The sequence below is a fragment of the Pimephales promelas genome, chromosome 9 (assembly GCF_988280905.1).
Source record: "Pimephales promelas chromosome 9, fPimPro1.hap1.1, whole genome shotgun sequence".
Taxonomy (NCBI): domain Eukaryota; kingdom Metazoa; phylum Chordata; class Actinopteri; order Cypriniformes; family Leuciscidae; genus Pimephales; species Pimephales promelas.
In genome coordinates this window covers 15,123,877-15,145,164 of record NC_142777.1, presented here as the reverse complement: position 1 = coordinate 15,145,164, position 21,288 = coordinate 15,123,877, and the positions used below count along the sequence as shown (strand labels likewise).

General features: G+C 37.5%; 2 protein-coding genes across 5 annotated transcripts; both read left to right on the top strand.

Annotated features, from left to right (window-relative positions):
• Window positions 1–8,052: 8,052 nt before the first annotated feature.
• ndufs8b (NADH:ubiquinone oxidoreductase core subunit S8b) lies at window positions 8,053–13,089 on the top strand. Of its 3 annotated transcripts, XM_089135203.1 has the most exons (7): window positions 8,059–8,115; window positions 8,655–8,698; window positions 8,837–8,890; window positions 8,969–9,058; window positions 10,842–11,014; window positions 11,099–11,227; window positions 11,459–13,089. In XM_089135203.1, the coding sequence occupies exons 2-7, from the start codon at window positions 8,656–8,658 to the stop codon at window positions 11,588–11,590; spliced, it is 621 nt and encodes a 206-aa protein (XP_088991329.1). In that variant the 5' UTR covers window positions 8,059–8,115; window position 8,655; the 3' UTR covers window positions 11,591–13,089. The 3 variants fall into 3 exon arrangements, with proteins under 3 accessions (XP_088991327.1, XP_088991329.1, XP_088991328.1); XM_089135201.1 differs by having other exon boundaries at window positions 8,053–8,115; window positions 8,837–9,058; XM_089135202.1 differs by lacking the exon at window positions 8,059–8,115 and having other exon boundaries at window positions 8,536–8,698; window positions 8,837–9,058.
• Window positions 13,090–13,967: 878 nt separating this feature from the next.
• ran (RAN, member RAS oncogene family) lies at window positions 13,968–18,187 on the top strand. Of its 2 annotated transcripts, none has more exons than XM_089134775.1 (6): window positions 13,968–14,100; window positions 14,707–14,777; window positions 16,752–16,836; window positions 16,970–17,095; window positions 17,183–17,370; window positions 17,708–18,187. In XM_089134775.1, the coding sequence occupies exons 2-6, from the start codon at window positions 14,745–14,747 to the stop codon at window positions 17,936–17,938; spliced, it is 663 nt and encodes a 220-aa protein (XP_088990901.1). In that variant the 5' UTR covers window positions 13,968–14,100; window positions 14,707–14,744; the 3' UTR covers window positions 17,939–18,187. The 2 variants fall into 2 exon arrangements, with proteins under 2 accessions (XP_088990901.1, XP_088990902.1); XM_089134776.1 differs by lacking the exon at window positions 13,968–14,100 and adding an exon at window positions 14,138–14,209.
• Window positions 18,188–21,288: the final 3,101 nt, after the last annotated feature.

Genomic DNA, 21,288 nt, shown 5'->3' with positions numbered 1-21,288 from the left:
ATTTCACAACTCACCAGGTGGCAAACTGGGCCAAGGTGCAGTCACATCACATTAGTGGTCTACATTTTGGAGAAATGTCACGGCAAATTACATTGTTTATTACAGTAGTGTAGCGATGTATGAAGCACAGCTCACACAGAAATCACTTTCAAATCTAGCAGGTTTTTTTTTTTTTTTTTTTGGTCAACGTTGCAAATTCATGTGAAAAACCCTAAATTATGGAGATACCTATTAAAATAAATGGATTTCACCAGTGAAAATTTGTTGAGAAAGAGTTATAATGTTAAAGGAATAGTTCACTTTAAAAAAAACTTTTGCTGATAATTTACTCACCCCCATGTCATCCAAGATGTCCATGTCTTTCTTTCTTCAGTCAAAAAGAAATTAAGGGTTTTTCTCCATATAATGGGCTTCAATGGGAACCAAACGGTTCAAGGTCCAAATGAGAGTTTTAGTGCAAACTGTTCAAAGGGCTTTAAACGATTCCAGACGATGAATAAGGGTCTTATCAAGTGAAACGATCGCTCATTTAATAAATAAATAACAAAGTTTGAGTTTTATAAGCTCAAATGGTCGCCTTGCTCTGTTCTGTGATGCGCGTTCGTGACTTTCCTGTTCGAACTCGTTCATCAAAAGGAACAAATCTTTTCCTGAGTCAACTCGTTCATTTCGTTCATTGAATGAACCAGATGACTCGAAAGAAGATTAGTTCATTTTGATGAACGAGTTTGAACCTTCTTATACTGTCTATGGTTTGAACAGGAGAGTCACGAAGGTGCGTGTTTTTTTTTAAACTACTCCTTTAACCAGTTATAATGATCTGCACAGTAATATGGTGAACAGGTATTTTGTGATTTAGCGCAGCTAAAAGCTCTATTAACCACAAAACAAAGATGTTTTGATAATGGGTAACTATTATTTACACAAATGTGGATTTGTTAAGGTTGCCTCAAGTTGTTAAATATACATTAAAAATTTAATTTATTTCAATCTTTAAAGCATCTGAAAAAGAAAAAGAAGAGTGCCTTAAGACTGTCTCATCTTTTCTTTCCCGTTGAGACATATATCTGAGTGAAACAGCATCTAGAACAAGAGCAAATGTAGGGCGGGGCTTGATTTTGTCTGTGGGGAATTGATTGGATGGTTATGGTTTGCTATTAGTGGATCTGATGTGAGTGAAAGGTTGCCCCGCCCTCACGCCAGTAAACACATCATTAGAAAAGAGAAGAGAAGAGATGTCACTGCAAGAGAAAGGCATTAGTAGGCCACATGTGCCTAAATAAAAAATGTAAAGACATGCAGGGATAAGAAAATATATAATATTCCATAAAAACAAGTAGCCTAGCCTATCATCCATTTTGATTTCATGGTGACTTTAAGTTTCATTTAATCAAAATCATTTGTTTTTATATATTTCTATTTGTTGTGCTATTTCTCTAATATTTTTGCTTAGATAAATCGCAGCTGTGTTTAACAATGATAATGCCCGTTTGTTATTTGAAGAGGTTTTTTAAAAAGCTGTATTGACCAATCAGAAGCCTAATGACTGTAACCAATAACATTAACAAAAAAAAAGGTCAAATAAATACAATACTGGTTAGTAAAATTGAACATGAAAGTAAGCAGTCGACCTTCATGGAATAACAACAGACATTAGCAAACGACTGAGTGTGATTGAGCAACCCAGTGCCAGCAAGGGGAATGCAGCCACAATCATGGCCCTTGTCACAGGGAGCCTGCACCGGACCGTTGCCCGTCATTGAGGAGAGAGCTGGCGGAGGGGATTGAGGTGGCGATGTCCCCTTATGGAGCCGCGTTTTGGAAAACGATCTACAGCTGCAGTGCAGAACAACACCAGCATGAAGAAACTGGTGAAGTGGAGAACATGCATGCAGTGACAACTGAGCTGGTGAGTGTGTTTGTGACAAAGCTTGCCCCTTACTTAGATCCAGAGACTCAGAGGCTAGTTATTTAAAAGGACAACTTTCCAGAGATGTGACTTGTCAGAAGATTGGCTCTACTCGCTACAGCTCTTTCAAAGTTACAGCTGAATGCAAGGAAGTAGCAGAGATGTATGCGCCGCAGCTGTGGCCAGAAGGGATGTAAGCCGCTTCTGTGAGAATCGCGGCTGCGGTAGGGGCAGGTATTAAAGCACCACTTGACACAGAGATGAGTGCGTCTGAACCAAGGGGTCCCATGCAACAATGATAAACTGAGAGTTGCGTTTTTTAACTCCCTCGGCCTGCAGCTTGGACAGGACGCTGGAGCGAGAGCCCAACGCATTGTTATTGTCAAGCTCTTTGAGAATGCTGATGTGGTGTGTTTGCAAGAGACTTTTTTAGCTATTCAAGATCTGGATGAACTCAACACTAATGATTTCCATGGGACAGGGGAATCCATGACAGACCTAAACACCAGAACTTTGCGTGGTAGGATCCCAGGAGGAGTGGCCATTTTCTGGCACTGTGATCAGGTTAGATGTGGACTGCTGCATCAAAGTGGTGCATAATAATGTATGGATGTCACAAAAAATGAAAATGAGTACTTGAATAAGCTTGCTTAGGGTCTTACATAAGGGAAAGTGAATATACAATTATATTTGTCTTGGGGTATCATACTACATCCTTGTTGGACCATTGTATATCTACAGCTGAAGCACATGATTGTATAAAGGAGGCTGAGATCCTATTGTTTGGCCACAGCAGACCATATTCTTGTCTCTATGTTCATAAATATTAAGGGTCTATAGTGGCAGCTAGTAAATCAGGTGAGATACTGGACCGGACAAGGCTCACAGAAGATGACCTGCAATATTACGAGTTACTGACTGATTATGTGTGTGGATAGCAGCTAAGAATTTAAGTGACTTATATGTAATATAGAATACATTTGTGAACTGTTTAGTTGATGGAAGTGAACCACTAAGAAGTAAAGTGGTGAAACGACATATTGACCAGGGTGGAATGACTAAGTTCATGAGGCAAGCGATGCATTTAGAAGATGGGTCTTAGCAGGCAAAGCATGGCCCAGTCGGTGAGCACAAGGGACAGTGTAATACTATAGATTTAAATATGCTTTGCGTTTTATAAAAAGAAACGAGCAGACTATAAGGGTGAACTCTGTGGCGAGAAAGTTACAATCGAAAGAGTTCTGAAAGTGGTTAACAACAGCAAAATGCCACTGCCTTTTTGTATTGATGGCATTGAACCTGAAAACATTGCAGAGCTATGGAGGAGACACTAGGAGAACATTTAACTGTGTGATGTGAAGAGCGATGTGTTTAACATAGGAGAGATACCTCACAGTGATGGTGTGATCATGCCGGAGGAAGTATGTTATGCTATTGACAAACTTAAAATGAACAAAGCCTGTGGGCAAGACAGAATAACAGCAAATACGCTAGTCAAAGTATTTCAGTTTTACTTGCTCTATGCTTTTCTGGGTTAATGAAGTATACTTCCTGGATCAATGTTATCTATCTAGCTAGTACCTGTAGTTAAAAATAAGACTGGTAAATTATAGATTACTAGACCTATTGCACTTTATCTAATGTACTGGAATGGATCCTTGTGGATAGGCTTGCTGAATACATAGCGTCAACAGATAGATTATGGAGGTAGAATTGTTGCTTTATTCCAAATAAATAGATTATTATCCACAAATAAATGTGAAGAGATTCACAAATATATATTAAATTCACAAATAAATATTAAGATCCACAAATAAATGTAAAGAGTTTCACAAAAATATATAAAACTCACAAAATAAATTAAATGAGATTTACTAATAAAAATATATATTTACAAATGTTTTTGCCACAAACACAACTCTTCTGGCATACAATTTTGTATAGGGGAGTCCTGGAGGCCCATCTTCCTGTGTAATTCAACAGCAGCCCTTATTTAACACTTACAGAACCGGCGACTTATGGTCTTCAGTATAAGTGGGAGATTTACTCTGGTTCAAATAGTACTTGATTGGAAATTGTATAGGTTGAGGTCAAATGATTTCTTGACGTTTTTAAGTTGTGATTTGTGACTATAATATATAAGAACTTACCCATAAAGTAATGGGTACCCTTTAGCATAACTTTTGATTGCTGATGTCATGAATATTAAGCAGGGGTTGGAGTAACTCTCTACCCTAGTGGAAAACAGTATGCCAAATACTTGCAGCCAGAATAATTGTCAGTATACTATAATACAATAAAAGTATATGTGTAAGTTCACAGGACAGACCTTGACTCACACAACAGCTAGTGGATTAAAAAGACAAGCAGGGATATTTAATTATTAGTAATTATTAGTGTGAAGATGAAAAGGTCAATAGACCCAAAATATCTGTTAGTGAATGACAATGGTCAAACATCAAAATGCAGATCAGTCTTCATAAGGTAATGAAAATAGTAAAAATAGGAAACTTTATATAGAACTTGCACAATAAAAAAACTAAATAAATAAATAAAAATAACTTAACATGATTAGGATGATTGAGTAGATGATGACAATTTTCTTCATGCAGCACCACATGTACAACACATAGTACAGTACATACATATTCTATTTGCTTTAAAAACTTTCAGTGCTTGGAGCTAGAAGTGGAATACAATTTGTTTTCTATAAGGAAAATGTAGAATAAAATCCTCCTCCTTTTTTATCAGATTATGTGAAGGAATGATCAACAGATTAATAGATTATCTTATTAAACTTGAGTTTATCTCCTAAACTCAAGATGGCGCTAGCTAATGCTCGCTCCCTGGTCAACAAAACTTTTATTCTCAACGATTTCATCACTTCAAATGATCTGGAACTCTTCTTTGTGACTGAGTCATGGGTAAAACCAGGTGACCTAAGCCCTTTTTCTGAGCTTGTGCCTCCCAATTTTGATTTTTTTAACACTCCTCGTCTTACGGGGCGAGGAGGTGGGCTTGTGACGGTCTTTAAAAATAATTTGCAATGCAGACTACTGACCACTACCAGTCCTACTAGCTTTGAGGCCCAGTTGATTAACTTGAATTCTGTTTTGATCATTTTAATCTATAGACCACCAGCACCGAACAATAATTTTATTGAAGAGTTTGCTGAATTTCTGGGGGAAATTCTTACTAAGTATGATAGTATTTTAATTTTGGGTGATTTCAATATCCATGTCTGCTGTGCAGCCAATGTATTAGCAAATGAATTTTTAAATCTTATATCTTCACTTAACTTTGCACAATGGGTAGATGGCCCGACTCACTGTCATGGTCATACATTAGATCTGATACTGACGTATGGTTTATCGGTTGCTGATGTTGTTACGAGTGATATTTCTTTTTCTGACCATAAACCGGTACTATTTCACACTATTCTCCCTTCTTTACCTACCAAACCAGCTCAGGTATGCTGGTCTCGTACTCTGACTGCACAATCTTGCAAGGCATTTTCTAATATGTATCTGAAAGAACATCAACCTCTCACCTCGGATTTGCTATTTTCCCAATCGAGTGCTGATGATCAGTTGCAACTGTTTTATAATAGATGTGGTAATATTGTAGATGCTATTGCACCACGAAAACTCGTTAATCGGAAGGGTAAATCCCAACCATGGTTAAACAAAGAGATTCGGGAACTCAGGCAGCAAAGTCGTAGATGTGAACGAAAGTGGAAGAAAGATGGTCTACAGGTATCATTTGAAATGCTGAAGACCTCCTTACACACTTTCCAAAAAGCTGCCAAGAATGCAAAGGAAAAATATCTATCGGACATCATAGCACAAAATTCTTACTGTTCTAAAGTTTTATTTTCAACAATAGATTCTGTTTTAAATCCTCCAACACAGATATTCCTAGACGTTTCATCTTCACTATGTGAAAACTTTCTTAATTATTTTTTAAATAAAGTGAAAAAGGCACGGGCTCAACCATTTATAAATTCAGATCCTATTCCAGACTGCATACTATTTACTACGCAGTGGAGTGATTTTGAATTGATCTCCTTACAGACATGTAGGGAGGTCACTTTGAAATTAAAATCTACTTTTTCAGCTCAGGATGTCCTGCCTTCATGGTTTTTAAAACAAATCTTTGACACTATTGGACCTGACCTTGTAATAATAATAAATAATTGTCTCTTGACAGGGACAATTCCAGAGATTCTAAAATTAGCCTCAGTGTCACCAATCCCAAAAAAGGCCTCGCCGGATCCTTCAATCTATTCAAACTTTCGACCAATTTCAAACTTGCCGTTTATATCAAAGATTCTAGAAAAAATTGTATTTATACAGCTTCAAGATTATCTGACTACAAATGGTATATCAGATATTTTTCAGTCTGGTTTTAAAACTTTACATAGTACAGAGACTGCTCTTCTGAAAGTTTATAATGATATTTTAATGTCCACTGACGCTGGTAACATCGTAGCTTTAATAATGCTAGATCTTAGTTCTGCGTTTGACTTTGTTGATCATGAGGTTCTTCTGTCTCGTCTGGAGCAATGCATTGGTTTAAGAGGCACCGTACTTGACTGGTTCCGGTCATTCCTGTCCAACAGAAAATTCTACGTAAATATAGGGAATCACTCTTCCACTGAAGCACAGGTTACATGTGGTGTCCCTCAGGGTTCAACGCTAGCACCGCTGCTGTTCTCTCTATATATACTGCCTATAGGCTCCATATTTAGACGTTTCGGAGTATCCTATCATTGCTATGCCGATGATACGCAGTTATATATACCATTTAAACGCGACAAATCTGCGTTAAATCAACTGACGGATTGCCTTAAAGATTTGAAACTATGGCTCAACAAAAACTTTCTCCACTTGAACGAGGATAAAACTGAAATAGTTCTGTTCGGGCCATCAGAGAAAAGTGACCTGAGCAATGTTGACTTGGGTTCGCTCAGTAAATATCGCACATCCTCGACAAAGAACTTGGGTTTTATATTGGATAGTGGCCTAAATTTAAATAAACAAATAAATACAGTTGTACGTGGCAGTTTTTACCACCTCCGGAGATTAGCTAAAGTTAAACCTTTCCTAAGTAGGAACAGTTTTGAGATTGTAATTCATGCCTTTATCTCATCTCGACTCGACTACTGTAACTCGCTTTATCTAGGACTACCTGCGTCATCTATCCATCGACTACAACTGATACAAAACGCAGCCGCCCGCTTGCTCACAGGCACTCGTAAACGGGACCACATTTCGCCCACATTACGTTTACTGCACTGGCTACCAGTTCAGTATCGTATTGATTTTAAAGTTTTGTTGTTTGTTTATAAAGCACTAAATAATCTGGCTCCTCAATACCTCACAGAGCTGGTGACTGAACACAGACCAATTAGACTGCTTAGATCACAGTCTAATCAAATGTTAAGAGTACCCAGGTCGAAGCTGCAATGTAGGGGTGACAGAGCCTTTGCGGTAGCTGGCCCCAGGCTATGGAACAAATTGCCCTTACATATTAAAACAGCGCCCACAGTGTCGGTGTTCAGAAGTCTTTTAAAAACCTATTTGTACTCCTGTGCGTTCAATGTTCTGTGAAAGTTGTTTTTATGTGTTTGATTTATGTTTTTGTTTTTGTTTTCTTATTTTATACGGATTTTAATAGATATATTTTGTACAGCACTTTGGTCGACCTAGGTTGTTTTAAATGTGCTTTATAAATACAATAAACTTGAAACTTGAAACAGATTAATAGATTATCGTTAGTTGCAGCCCTAGATATTATGAATTATTGTATTAACTTGCTTTTGATTTATTTTGTCAGCTATTAGACATTTACCCAACTAGAAAAAGAACAAGAAAATGTGAAGAATAAAACAAATAATATGTATGTGCATCTGAATATTCATTCTCCAACCGGATTTAATCAGATTCCAGAGTTGTTTTCCGAGATTCACAACCAACCAAATGCTTACAGGCCGCACTCCAAGATGCAGATGGAGATGAAGATGGAGATGCATTACATTATAATGTATTACAAGTAGTAACTTGCACAACACTGGGCACGACCATGACACGCTCAATCTGTCACGCTGCAGGTAAAGGAACACCACGTGACCAACCGGCTCTTCTTGACTGAAAGTGCAAGAAGATCCTCTCATCACCGATCGACCGACTGACGGAAGCATCTCGGTGAGTTAAACACCCAACTGCTATAAATATAGGCCTATATTTCCGAATAATTTAGGTAATAAATGGATTTACATAGTTTCATGTAACGATCACGGACAGTCTTTGGGTTTGTAGCCTAATGTGTAAACTAAAAGAATGGTAAATAAATAGCCTCCATAAAAACAATAGCTAAAAAAAAAACATATAACAAATATAAAACTGCTTGCTTCTTATTTAGACTGCTTGCTGTCTAAATATCATCATGATACATTAAATGCAAATTTAAGCCCAATTTAAACCTAGCTATATACACAAGTGGATGTGTTTACATAAGGCATTTGTTAAAAAATAATTTACTTGTATGAAAGAAGTTATTTTCAAAGGTCTGACAGATTGAGAAAGGAGATTACCAGCAGGCTTATTGGCAAATCTGTTCATTTGGCATACAGCCCGTATGTTTCAATCTCAATATAAGGGGTAGAAACCTATATTACCTTCGACTGTCAAAATTGCCTAAATCATGGATAGAAATGTTTTGTTTTGTCTCTTTGGCTGATTAGGATGAAGATGACGTTGCGCATTATATATTCCTCATGCCGCACAAGTGAGTTTATTTGATATGATGTAGCAGTCAGAAAATGATCATTTGACCTTAAACTGTGAGATTCTGCCATATAGTGGAATAGTTTGATTCTCATACTGAAGCAAAACTATGTTTAATTTCATTAAGGCACTTTCGCAGTCAGGCTTGGACCTGTCCGTCCCTTCAGCCTGACCGTCTACAGGGGAGGCTATAGTGAGATCATACACACGTATACATTTTCATGCACTAAACACACAGTGTCCTACAATGCCTCTCTCTGTCTCTTTGTAGAATATGTGAATGCTGAAGAGTTGCCTACCGACATGAAGTCCATCACAGACCGTGCTGCTCAAACACTGCTGTGGACCGAACTTTTCAGGGGTCTGTGTCTATAATGCTTGTTTAAAAAGTACCCCTATTATGCCACCTCCAGATATTCAGATATTACCTTTCATGTAATACAGCTGTTTGTGAATGTAAAATGCCTGCCAAATTTCAACGATAAAAGTCCACGATATTAGGAGTTATTGTCTCTTAAAAGATAGAACCCGAACTGCTGTAATGAGCCATTAGTAATTCCAGTCTCCCTAACTTGTACACACCCATGTAACAATGTAACACATTTGCATAATGCCAGACTATGGTCTTCATTGGCTGCCTGGAACCAACGTCTACATTGACCCTCAAACACTGTAGTTTTAGCTGAGGACTGTAAGAGTTTGGTTTATTTTGTTGACATTTTCAAGAAGATGCTGTTTTCTGTGCTGCGAAAGCAAATCAACTTTGCATGGAAATGATGAGGACTTGCGCTCTAATTGATACAGAAAAACCGACGACATCGTTACTGTTTCTATCAATGTGTATTCAAGTGCTGAGGAAGATCCAGAACTAATCATTCAAATATGGTAATAGGTATTTTGTTTCCAACATGCACTGTAAGCATTAGACCAATCACAACAGACTGGACCATCTGACCAATCAGAGCAGAGTAGATCAATCACAGCAGACTGGGCCATCTGACCAATCAGAGCAGAGTAGACCAATCACAACAGACTGGACCATCTGACCAATCAGAGCAGACCAAAATCAACAGATTGGACCATCTGACCAATCAGAGCAGAGTAGACCAATCACAAAAGACTGAACCATCTGACCAATCAGAGCAGAGTAGACCCATAACAACAGACTGGACCATCTGACCAATCAGAGCAGAGTAGATCAATCACAGCAGACTGGACCATCTGACCAATCAGAGCAGAGTAGACCAATCACAACAGACTGGAACATCTGACCAATCAGAGCAGACCAAAATCAACAGACTGGACCATCTGACCAATCAGAGCAGAGTAGACCCATAACAACAGACTGGACCATCTGACCAATCAGAGCAGAGTAGATCAATCACAGCAGACTGGACCATCTGACCAATCAGAGCAGAGTAGACCAATCACAACAGACTGGGCCATCTGACCAATCAGAGCAGAGTAGACCAATCAAAATAGACTGGGCCATCTGACCAATCAGAGCAGAGTAGACCAATCACAACAGACTGGAACATCTGACCAATCAGAGCAGACCAAAATCAACAGACTGGGCCATCTGACCAATCAGAGCAGAGTAGACCAATCACAACAGACTGGAACATCTGACCAGTCAGAGCAGACCAAAATCAACAGACTGGACCATCTGACCAATCAGAGCAGAGTAGACCCATAACAACAGACTGGACCATCTGACCAATCAGAGCAGAGTAGACCCATAACAACAGACTGGACCATCTGACCAATCAGAGCAGACCAAAATCAACAGACTGGACCATCTGACCAATCAAAGCAGAGTAGACTCTTGGAAAGGATGGGTTTGGAGAGACTGAATCCTTTAGACACTGTGACCGTTTTAGACACTGTGAAAAAAAAACTGATGCTACTCATGAAAGTGTTTATTGTAAACCTATTGTAGGAGACCCGCAAAACAAAATTAGGAACCTTTAAATTTGCATAATAGGGGCACTTTAATTTTTTTTCTTCCTTAAACATGGTACTTTTTTGCATGTGGACTTGCATGCTGAAATTTTGCAGTATATAAAGTTGTGTTGTTCAAACACATAATAATGATAATAATAATAATAATAAAATGATTATTGTATTCTGTGTCTGTATGGCAGGATTGGGCATGACCATGAGTTATTTGTTTAGAGAACCAGCTACTATCAATTACCCATTTGAGAAAGGCCCTCTCTCTCCCCGCTTCCGTGGCGAGCATGCGCTGCGCAGGTATCCCAGCGGAGAGGAGCGCTGCATTGCCTGCAAACTGTGTGAGGCTGTCTGTCCTGCTCAGGTACACACACACACATGCATGCATGTTCCTCATCTGTGATAACCAGTACCGGCTGTGTGTTAGCAGTGCTTTTGTCTCCTGTAGGCCATCACGATAGAGGCAGAGACCCGTGCAGACGGCAGCCGAAGAACAACTCGCTATGACATTGACATGACCAAATGCATCTACTGTGGATTCTGTCAGGAAGCCTGTCCTGTGGACGCAATCGTAGAGGTACACACATATATTACATGGTAAACTGATGCTCGGTTTTATTCCTGACACACTCCAAACACTCGTGCTACTTCAGACGTGAAGGATAAATTGACTTCGGTTGCTTCATCTCGTCAGGTGTAGACACGATGTTACACTGAGATACAGATAATTGATCACTAAGGGTTATTAAGTCCAAGACAGTTCATATGATACACTAATACAAACATTTTACCTTTCTTTATGTGGCAGGGCCCTAATTTTGAGTATGCGACTGAGACTCATGAAGAACTGCTGTATAATAAAGAGAAGCTGCTGAATAATGGAGACCGATGGGAGGCTGAGATTGCTGCTAACATTCAGGCGGATTACATGTACAGATGAACAGATAACATCCTGCTGACAGAAACACTATCAGGAGACGACATCAGTTCATTAGCGACCCGCATCATACTGAAACTAAAAATTACACTTTCTATAGAACCACTATAAGTCTTCATATAGTTGCTGTCTAAACGCACAAAACATGATGAACAATGAACGTTCATCTATCTGTTCATTTTAAAGAAGTGCATTCACACATAATAGGTTTTTCTCAGGGGTAGATATTACGCAGCGGTTGTTTGCGAATGTTTACAGGAAATTCACATATTTGCTTATTCTCTGACAAAGGGATTTAATGATGTAAATAAAAGAACAAACTATAAATGGTGTATTTCTTTTGTTATCTTAATGCTAATAATGTAATTTACCACATTTGCATTATACATATTATTGCTGTCAGCTACTTATATTTTATGTATAAAGTGTATTATTGTTACTTATATATTACTATACTATATTATCTATAGTATAATGTAGTATAAAATCCCAAATCGATTAGTGTATTACAACTTTTTCACTTGCAGAGCAGTCTGGTTGAGGAAGAGCACCCCTAGAGAAGACGAAGGACGTTTCAGGATATGAACATTTGAACTCTCTCTTGTGAAATTAGCATCAGCATTCGAGAAGTCTCACCTCAGCGTCATCATAATCTACATCTCTTTCCTTTGACCTCCAGTAATTCTGGGACGGTGAATCGGTGATTAATGCAAATTCCCATTGTGAACTCATGTTTACATTTGAAAAGAGGTTTCTGCCTCGGTCTGGGTATTTAGGGAGATGCTGAAGAGGGTTCAGGGCACAATATGTAGTTCAAATCAGCCTGTGATTTTTTTAATTACAAAAAAAACCCCAAAAAAACTAAACATGATGTTGAGTGTCTTATTGGGCACTGTGTCAGATTACGGAGCAATTCGATCAGTGTATTCTAGGTTTTTGTCAGGTTCACATGTTAAGCATGTTTATAGGACATTCACATAACATTTGTTTATTATTTGATAAATTGATTGAAATTGTATAAATAAAATATAATATGGTGTATTTCTTGACATAGTGCTAATAATTGAACTATTTGCCACATTCCAATTACAAATATTATTATTGTCAGCTATTTTACTTTAATAGTAATAGTAACTGTATAATATCCAACTTACATTGTTGTATAAACTGTACACACACAGGCACACACACATATACTATGTAATTTTAACATATATTTCACATAGTATATTTATTCTGGTCTTTCACCTATATTATTGTTCATGTCACACATTGAATATTTCGTAAAATATCTTATTGTATATAGCCTACCTTATTTCTCAAGTTTATTTCAATATCAATAACCAAAAGACCGAATCCAATGCTACAGTTCACCGTTTTTGTATCTGTGTCCCACACTGTTAAAACAACAACAAAAAAAACAATGCTCTCTGTGTTATATAATAAGCACACTCTGTGTGTGTAGCCTAATGTTTGTTTACTCTGTAACTGAGGTATTTCATTAAATCAGCCACCATTTGTGTATATGATCTGTTTTAATGTCTCATCAAATGTATGGAATATTGCAGTATTTATTATATATGATGTATCAAGCATTATTTTGATGTCCTCGTAATCTTTAATCATAAAGGCCTATGTAACAAAACAGTATGTCAGAATTCACAGTAGCCCTACTCATAAAAGAGGAGGTTCTGAAGTGTGCATAAATGGACACTTTACTGTCCCATGAGGCCATGGGAGAGGATTTGTGAAGCGATGTAACCAGGATGTAAGTGATGCTGGTAGGTCACATGATAATGACGAATGTAGCAGGCATATGTCCCTATTATAGGCTACTACATGCATTTATACTACATAGAACATGGCGGTTGTGAAGTAGTTACTTCAAAATAAGTACTCAAGAAGTAGGCTTGAGCATCTTCTCTTCTGTTGACATGTATACGGGCGCGAGGGCGGGGACAACCTGTCACTCACACCAGATCGACCAATAGCAAACCAAAAACGTCAATTTTTTTTTTAAACTTCCAAGTCTCAACGGGGGAGAAAAAAACTATCCCAACTTGAGTTTCACTAGGAGCCAAAGTTGCTTCCCCTTGAGTATGTTGTTAACTTCTTTATATTACATGCAAAATTCTTCATCCATAAGCAAAAATGTCTTAAATCAATTTTTGATGTATTTTGATGATTTATTCAAAGACATTAGGCCTACTTGGCCTTAAAATTATGCTTTTCTTTTTATAACTTTTTATATTAAATAACTTGATGTATGCATACCCAGGATGTTTATTTTCTGTAAGGTACCATTGTTTGTCTGTTTGTTTGTACAGCTTGCTTTACTTCCCTGTGTTGGTAATTTTGTATAAGTTCTGTAATAAAAAAGAGTTTCGCTAGGAGGCGCAGTTGTCGCGCGGCAGCAGAGGGTCACGTGGTAGGGGCGGAAGCGTTTATGTGAGCCACGCTGAATCCCGCGCGGGCGCAGCCATTTGCTCTCTTCCTCGATCACTTCACCACCGGTGAGTGCGGAACGACGCTGCTCTTCTCATCACTAACTCATTTCAATGAGACGTTTTTGTTTTTCGCCGAAAACAAAACACACCCGAAAGTCTTTATACGTGTGCTAAGGTGATCTAAAGTCGACCAGATCGCGTTTATTCGCCGCCGATGTGGAGTTATGATTGTTTCATCATGGCTCATCTGTGTCGTAGCGCCATCGTGAGTTGTTGGCAGCGCGCGATGCTGGCAAGCTGCTGAAGTCGTGTGAACAACACTTGCTTCGTTCCGTTCTCTTGTGAATTTAACCGATTGTTGTTAATTTTCACAATCTTTAATGCGCTATTTATTCATTTCCAAATTGACGGGCCTGATTGAGGCCTTCGAGCTGCGACTGAAGTTCAGGCTCCAGTTGCAGCGGCCTCGTGTGTTCGCGCGCATCCTTTTATTCAGACGCGGTAGTTGTTCATTTATGAACGCAGTTGTTTGTTTTGAGTTTTGTACGATTTTTGGATATACTGTGCGTGATAAAATTGTTATTTTCGTTAATTTTGTGTAACTGTTGTTTATTTGTGATTGTTGCGGCCTTTTGTATGATGTGACTAACCGTCCCGCCATCTCTCCCGCAGAGTGACTGCAGCACAAAGACCAACACACACAAACAGCCATGGCAGAGAACGAGCCACAAGTTCAGTTTAAGGTAATGATAACTCTAAAACTACAAGTTAGAACAAATTAAGGGTTTTAAGCGTTCGCTTGTTTTCACAATTAGTTACTTAACTGTTTGTAACTTAAGCAAATTAGAAGACTTGTTCCTGGTAGCGAGTGCAGAGATAAGCGTGAGAACCGCCTCGAGAGACACACAATGATGATGTATTAATCAGGAAAACGGTTAAAATGATCGTAAATATTTTAAAAACAAGTGTTTTCAAATTCATAGGAAAATGTAAGGCGAATTTTTGTGTTTATTATAATTGGTTAACACAGTTAATCCCAGTTCCTACGCCGTGTTCCATGTTGTAATCCATTGTAACAAACTTTATTGGGTAACACTTTATTTGGACACACTTTATTTTAAGGTATCATTGTTTGTTTAAGTGCCGAGTAATATTAACAACATATTAGTAATATAACAACATGTACTTATTATAGGGGTAGGGTTTAGTTGAGGGTTAGTTGCATGTAATTATAAATTTACTGTTACGACGTGAAGTACATAGTGTAGTGACTAGGAAGTACAAAATAGTGTTTTACTTTTTTTACGGTTTCATTGTTACATGCAGGTACTATAGTAACAACTATAAAGTATGCATAGATGCATGCTTAGATACAAGTAACATAGTTACTTAATATTAGTTGTAACAAAGAACCCTAAAAACACATGGGAAATTGGAGTTATGTGTTTTTTTGTTATGTTTTTTACAACCATGCAACACTTAATTACATTAGGTTTATAAACCAATAAAATATGCATTCAATACTTTTACACCTTTATATCTTAATGCAAATGAATCTGTTGTTTATCACAAATGTGACCACTGATATCTTATTTTTTTAACTTATATTTTGAAAATAGCATTCAACAGTTTATGGACAAGCCACTCACATAAAATAGCTGTCGCTTTTCAAATTCATGCATGCCTGATGCCTCAGACTAAAACAACATTGTGTGTAAGACTTGTATAACATTATAATTTGGTAATTCCCTCTTGAATAAATTGGTAAAACTAGCTTTGTCTACAGTTTGGTAGACTACACATAATATTATCTTCAAATGAACTTAAGTTATTTGACATGATTTCTGTCCCTTGTTCAATCAGGTACTCTTGTAAGAACAGGAATCAATCCTGGATTATGACAAATCAACCGTAAAATCTAGATAACGGGGGTGTGCATGTTTAAAGAACAGGCCCCTGATCCAGTTAATCTGGTTGTGTGGTTATATTTACAAAAAAACAATTCATCAATTTGCTGAGTTATATTTCAGAAGCATAGTACAGTACTACATTCTCATGAATAAATGATTCAATAACAAATACATTTAAGTCGCTTGTTACCACCTAGTGGCGAAACAATGTTATTATTTTGGGTGGCAAGTTATCAAAAGCTGGTTTACCTTATTTTGATCGCTGCCATTTATATTTGAACTTTAAACTTATCTCTGTAGTACTTTTTATGATAATTAGAACTATTGCATCACAGAAATAATTATATTTTGAGGTTGAAATACTGTTTGTGAAGCACTTTCATGACAACTCTCTGGGTCAGCGGCAGTGCCAACACCAATTTGAAGGTTGCAATGTGATTTTGTCAAAGGTTTAATAGATGAATGAATTGGAAGATCGTTTGGGTATTTAGTCTTTTAAAGATGAAACGTGCAGTTCTGTCTTATCTCTCTCAGCTTATGAGTAGCGCAAGGGGTTCTCCGTGCATTCGTTCTTCACTTACGTCCACTTCACTTAACACTCATAGATAAGTACACATTTCACTCTCTGTTGGAACAAAAGTGGCGAACTTCTGCCAACCTTTTCTATAAGCAAGGACAAAAATAAACTAATTTAATTTGTATTAGTGATTCTGAAATAAAAGAAATTCTCCAAGCCGTACTGTTTTGTCGTGTCAGCTATTGTAATGCAAGTGTTGCTCACTCATGCAAACTCTTTCCCATCCACAGCTGGTTCTGGTGGGAGATGGAGGTACGGGGAAAACCACCTTTGTGAAGAGACATTTGACTGGAGAGTTTGAAAAGAAATATGTTGGTAAGTCTTTTGGGGTTTTGCTCATTTCATTATTGTGGCATCTCAACGCAACTATTCTGGAGGAATGTGTGGCTTTGGTGTGTCCGTCACAGCGAAGAGCAGCTCTTAATAGTTTTTTTGTGTGTTCTCTTAGCCACACTTGGAGTTGAGGTACATCCCCTGGTCTTCCACACAAACAGAGGAGCCATCAAATATAACGTATGGGACACAGCCGGACAAGAGAAGTTCGGAGGCCTGAGAGATGGATATTACATCCAGGGTATGTTGACGTTTACCATGTAAACGCTTTTCGGCCACTTACTGCACAGCAGTGGTTTAACATGTGCATCTGTCTCTCTCTCTATAGCTCAGTGTGCAATCATCATGTTTGATGTAACTTCCCGAGTGACCTATAAAAACGTGCCCAACTGGCATCGTGACTTGGTGCGTGTGTGCGAGAACATTCCCATAGTGCTGTGTGGTAACAAAGTGGACATCAAGGACAGGAAGGTCAAAGCAAAGAGTATCGTTTTCCATCGCAAGAAGAATCTACAGGTACAGCGACACTTTTGAACTCAAAGTCGACATGAAATAATTCGCCCCACCTGTGATCTAAATGTGTGTTATTGTAAACCATTTATCCTTGCTCGTTTTATTAATGCAATTTAGAGTTTGTAATGTGTCTCCGGTGACGCATGTAGGACTTCTCCGATCACTTAGTCGCTTAAACCCAGCTCTCTGCAAGCTCACATTCATCTGCCACCTCTTGAGTGCAATGCGTCAAAATCCAATTAATTGAACCTAATCCCTAGCCCAAAGAGTTTCGCTCGGATGTGCTGTAGGAAAGACTGCGTGTCAGGCTGTTATTAATGAGATTCTTCCTTTTTCTCAGTACTATGACATCTCTGCCAAGAGTAATTATAACTTTGAGAAGCCCTTCCTGTGGCTCGCACGGAAACTGATCGGAGATCCTAATCTGGAGTTTGTTGAGATGCCAGCCCTCGCACCACCTGAAATTGCTATGGACCCATCACTTGCTGCACAGTATGAGCATGACTTGAAAGTAAGTGTACACTCGGGTGACCCCTCCGTTACTTGTGCTTTCCAAAAGAAAAGTGTTTAATCTGTAATGTTTGTCTCTTCTAGGTGGCATCAGAAACAGCTCTCCCAGATGAAGATGACGACCTTTAACCTGTTAACCCCTCTGACCTCCTTGTGGCAAAGTCACTGGGATTTTTCCAGTGATGGTTCGTCTCCCTGCCCCTTTTACTGTAACCCCCAGCGCAGAATATTTTTATTTTTCAATTTTTGGTTTGTTTTGTGTTTTGAATTTCAGTAAATTGTGTGGTTCATTTCATTGTAGACATGCTAACTGTTACCACCAGACAGACACACGCAGACATGCCTACACTGACACACTCGCTGTCTCAACGGTGTGAGCAGGTCGAGTGTCCCAGTGCTTACTTCTCTATGTAAAGCTCTAAGCACTTAGAGGAACTCTTGGAATAAAAACATTCTCGATATAATAATCCTTGCTTGGTCTTTTCTTATGAACAAAATAACGGTTAAAGCAAATGATTAAACTGTAGTGGCCTACTCGTCAACGGTGAATCCTTTTTTACATGTTAAGCATGTTTCAGGATATCTGGCTCTGGATGTTTCTTTGGGTTTGCGGAGGCAATGGTGCATCATAATGCTTGAAAGGTCTAAAATGGCATGTTTCTGGTCACTGATGTTTAAATACTGCGAGTTATGCAGTGGATTGTGAATTGTTTCTGAGTCCAAGATCATTTGTCAAATAAAACAGCATTAATCTAGTTTAAGGTCTGATGTGGTTTTACACCAAGCCGTATCACTTTGATATCCATTCCTATTGTAAGTAATTATGGGGAGAAGTTTGTCATTTTTATGTGCTATTGGTATAGTTACTTGTATTAAAATGAACACTATGCCAATAAACATGAAATGTCTTCATGAAAAGTTACTGTGGCACTTTTCAAAACCAGCATGAAGAATTATTATTATTATTATTTTTCATTAAATGTTGAATCTTAAAACGCTAAATATTAAGTGAAAATTCCAGATTCATCAGGCAAATTATTTTATATTAAATGCAAGATTTGAATTCCCTCTAAAGTTAAAATTATGATAGTTTAAATGGTTGCATTTAAACTCAGATGAGAGCCAAAAGTCAATTTAAGCACTTTTTTATTAAATAAAATGCTTTTAAATATAAAATTGTGTATATTCTATGATAAATGTATTCATCACTGAAGATTCTAGAGCCTTTCGGTTATAAAACCAAGTGTTGCTGCTATGTAAGCAACTTTATGTAGTACATTTATTATAATGATTTTTATTTATTGCGTGGCTGGCAGAAGGTAATTTATAGCTATCTGTTGACTCACCAGGCAAATTGTTAACATGAACTGGTAACCAGTTTCTATCACAATAGCCGTCAGTTGCTACTTTAAAATTAAGTAATATGAGATACTCCTTCAAACGGTATAAGAAGTTTGTAGTTTTGTTTTTGATGACAAGGGACAATAGTGTAGTAAAATAATGAGTAACGTTTCCCGTTGATGACGTAACGCAATTCCTTCGACCTACGTAATACTACGATTTAGCCACCAGAGAGCAGAAAATACTAATTAATGCTACTCATGTCAATCTTTGGAGTCTAGGGTTCACAAACTATCAGAAAGAAGGATTTAGTGAAAAAATTTTTTTTACTGTCTATGATTCATACTCACATTCCGTCGCGTTTGGGTATAAACTACAGACGTCCGTCGCATTTGATCCACTTCACTGATGACGAGAATAATAAATTATGGTCAGCGACGTCACGCGAAGGATTGTGATCGCCCGGTTTGATGTAAAAACACAACCTTTGTTTTTGTTTATTGGAAAAAATATATATATATCAAGACTATTTTTTCTTTCACATTATAAGAAAACAATTTAAACTGTTTCTAATTCTAAATGAGTCCTTTAATATATTTACATAATGTTTAGCCTACCCCCTGGTTGTTGGCCTATGTTTTTCTATGTGGCTATATATATATTATTGCAGTTCTGACTGTAGCCTACATTGACTTTGTTTGTGTGAAGTTTAACAATAAACAAGACACCAATGCTGATGTATGATTGCACTTCCTAGTCCTCTCAGTGTTGTTGACAGAGGACAGAGGGTTAATAAATGTCAGCTCTCGTGCTTCATGTGTGGTGAAGTGGGCTATTCTCATTGATCTCTGACTCCAGATATATATCCCATGATACACTGCACAGTAAAGACAAAAAGTCTTGATGTGAAAAAAGTTTCCTTACAGTAAGTATTAGAATCTAATAAATAGGCTTATGCTATGTCAGAAGCACAGTTAATATCTAAATCACAGTAAAAAAAAAAAAAACAATTAGATTAGTTGATAAAAATAATCCTTTTCTTTAGATTTACGCATTTCAGATATTATCGAACCTATCTGTCAGTTATCATCACAAAACGTGGAATCTGTGCCCTTTAATACTCAAAAAAGCAATGTGATGCAACGGATTCAGTAGAACTGAATCAGATTAGTCAATATCGGTATATCTGGTGTCTATATTTGAGTCACTGACAAATAAAGCTTCAAAACTGATGTAAAGCATTTTTTTAAAATGTGTTTAAACCAGTTTCAGTTGTTAAATAACACTTCAGCATGTTTAAATTCATTTTTGACTGTTTTTATGTCAGGCCGTACAACCAAATAGTTGTATGTATAAATTGCGGTTGAACCACCTGACATGCAAAGTGTACTAACCGTCCCATACTTTAAATTAGCAGGTTTTACCAATACCAATGAGAGAGATCTAAACCTTTTCACTGCCACAAGGATCAGTTGAGCTCCTCTGGATGACGCATTATCATGTTTACTGTTATTATCTTGTCAATACATAATAAAAGTCCCATGTTTGCCATTGTGCCACCCTGACATTTGAGAATAAACTCCCGGACAAGTTTTTCAATTATCTCAATAGCTAAAAATACTGATATCTATAAAATGTGTTTACATGAAATTTTTTAAACCTAAAATGATGCCATAGTATGTATTTATTTATTTTTATTATTAAGACACATTTCAAATAGTTTTCTTAGTCTGTTCATTTGTCCGGACAGTTGTACCATATGACATTAGGGTTTAAGATAACAAAACATAAAACAATGTAGCCAACTAAAATGATTTCAAACTAAATAGAATAAATTATATCATGAATTTACCAAATTATTTTAAAAGGAAATAATGTAGGCTACTTGGGCACACAAATTTCATTTAGTAAAACTGCACGAAAATCGAAACACATACTTGATCTTAGTTTTTAGCATCAAATGAATAGTTATCAACAAATGTAATATTTATTAGAACTTAAAGATGGTACTTATTTTTTAGTACACACAGGTGTCAACAGGAGCGCGCATGCAGGGCGTGACCGCGGCCA

Excerpts from the sequence above, each read along its gene's own strand:
- ndufs8b (XM_089135201.1), top strand. The coding sequence starts at position 8,656 with ATGAAGATGACGTTGCGCATTATATATTCCTCATGCCGCACAA. Across the intron at positions 11,015-11,098 it reads AGGCTGTCTGTCCTGCTCAG|GCCATCACGATAGAGGCAGA; the intron begins GTACACACACAC and ends TGTCTCCTGTAG. Across the intron at positions 11,228-11,458 it reads CTGTGGACGCAATCGTAGAG|GGCCCTAATTTTGAGTATGC; the intron begins GTACACACATAT and ends TTTATGTGGCAG.
- ran (XM_089134775.1), top strand. The coding sequence starts at position 14,745 with ATGGCAGAGAACGAGCCACAAGTTCAGTTTAAG. Across the intron at positions 14,778-16,751 it reads AGCCACAAGTTCAGTTTAAG|CTGGTTCTGGTGGGAGATGG; the intron begins GTAATGATAACT and ends TCCCATCCACAG. Across the intron at positions 16,837-16,969 it reads GTTTGAAAAGAAATATGTTG|CCACACTTGGAGTTGAGGTA; the intron begins GTAAGTCTTTTG and ends GTGTTCTCTTAG.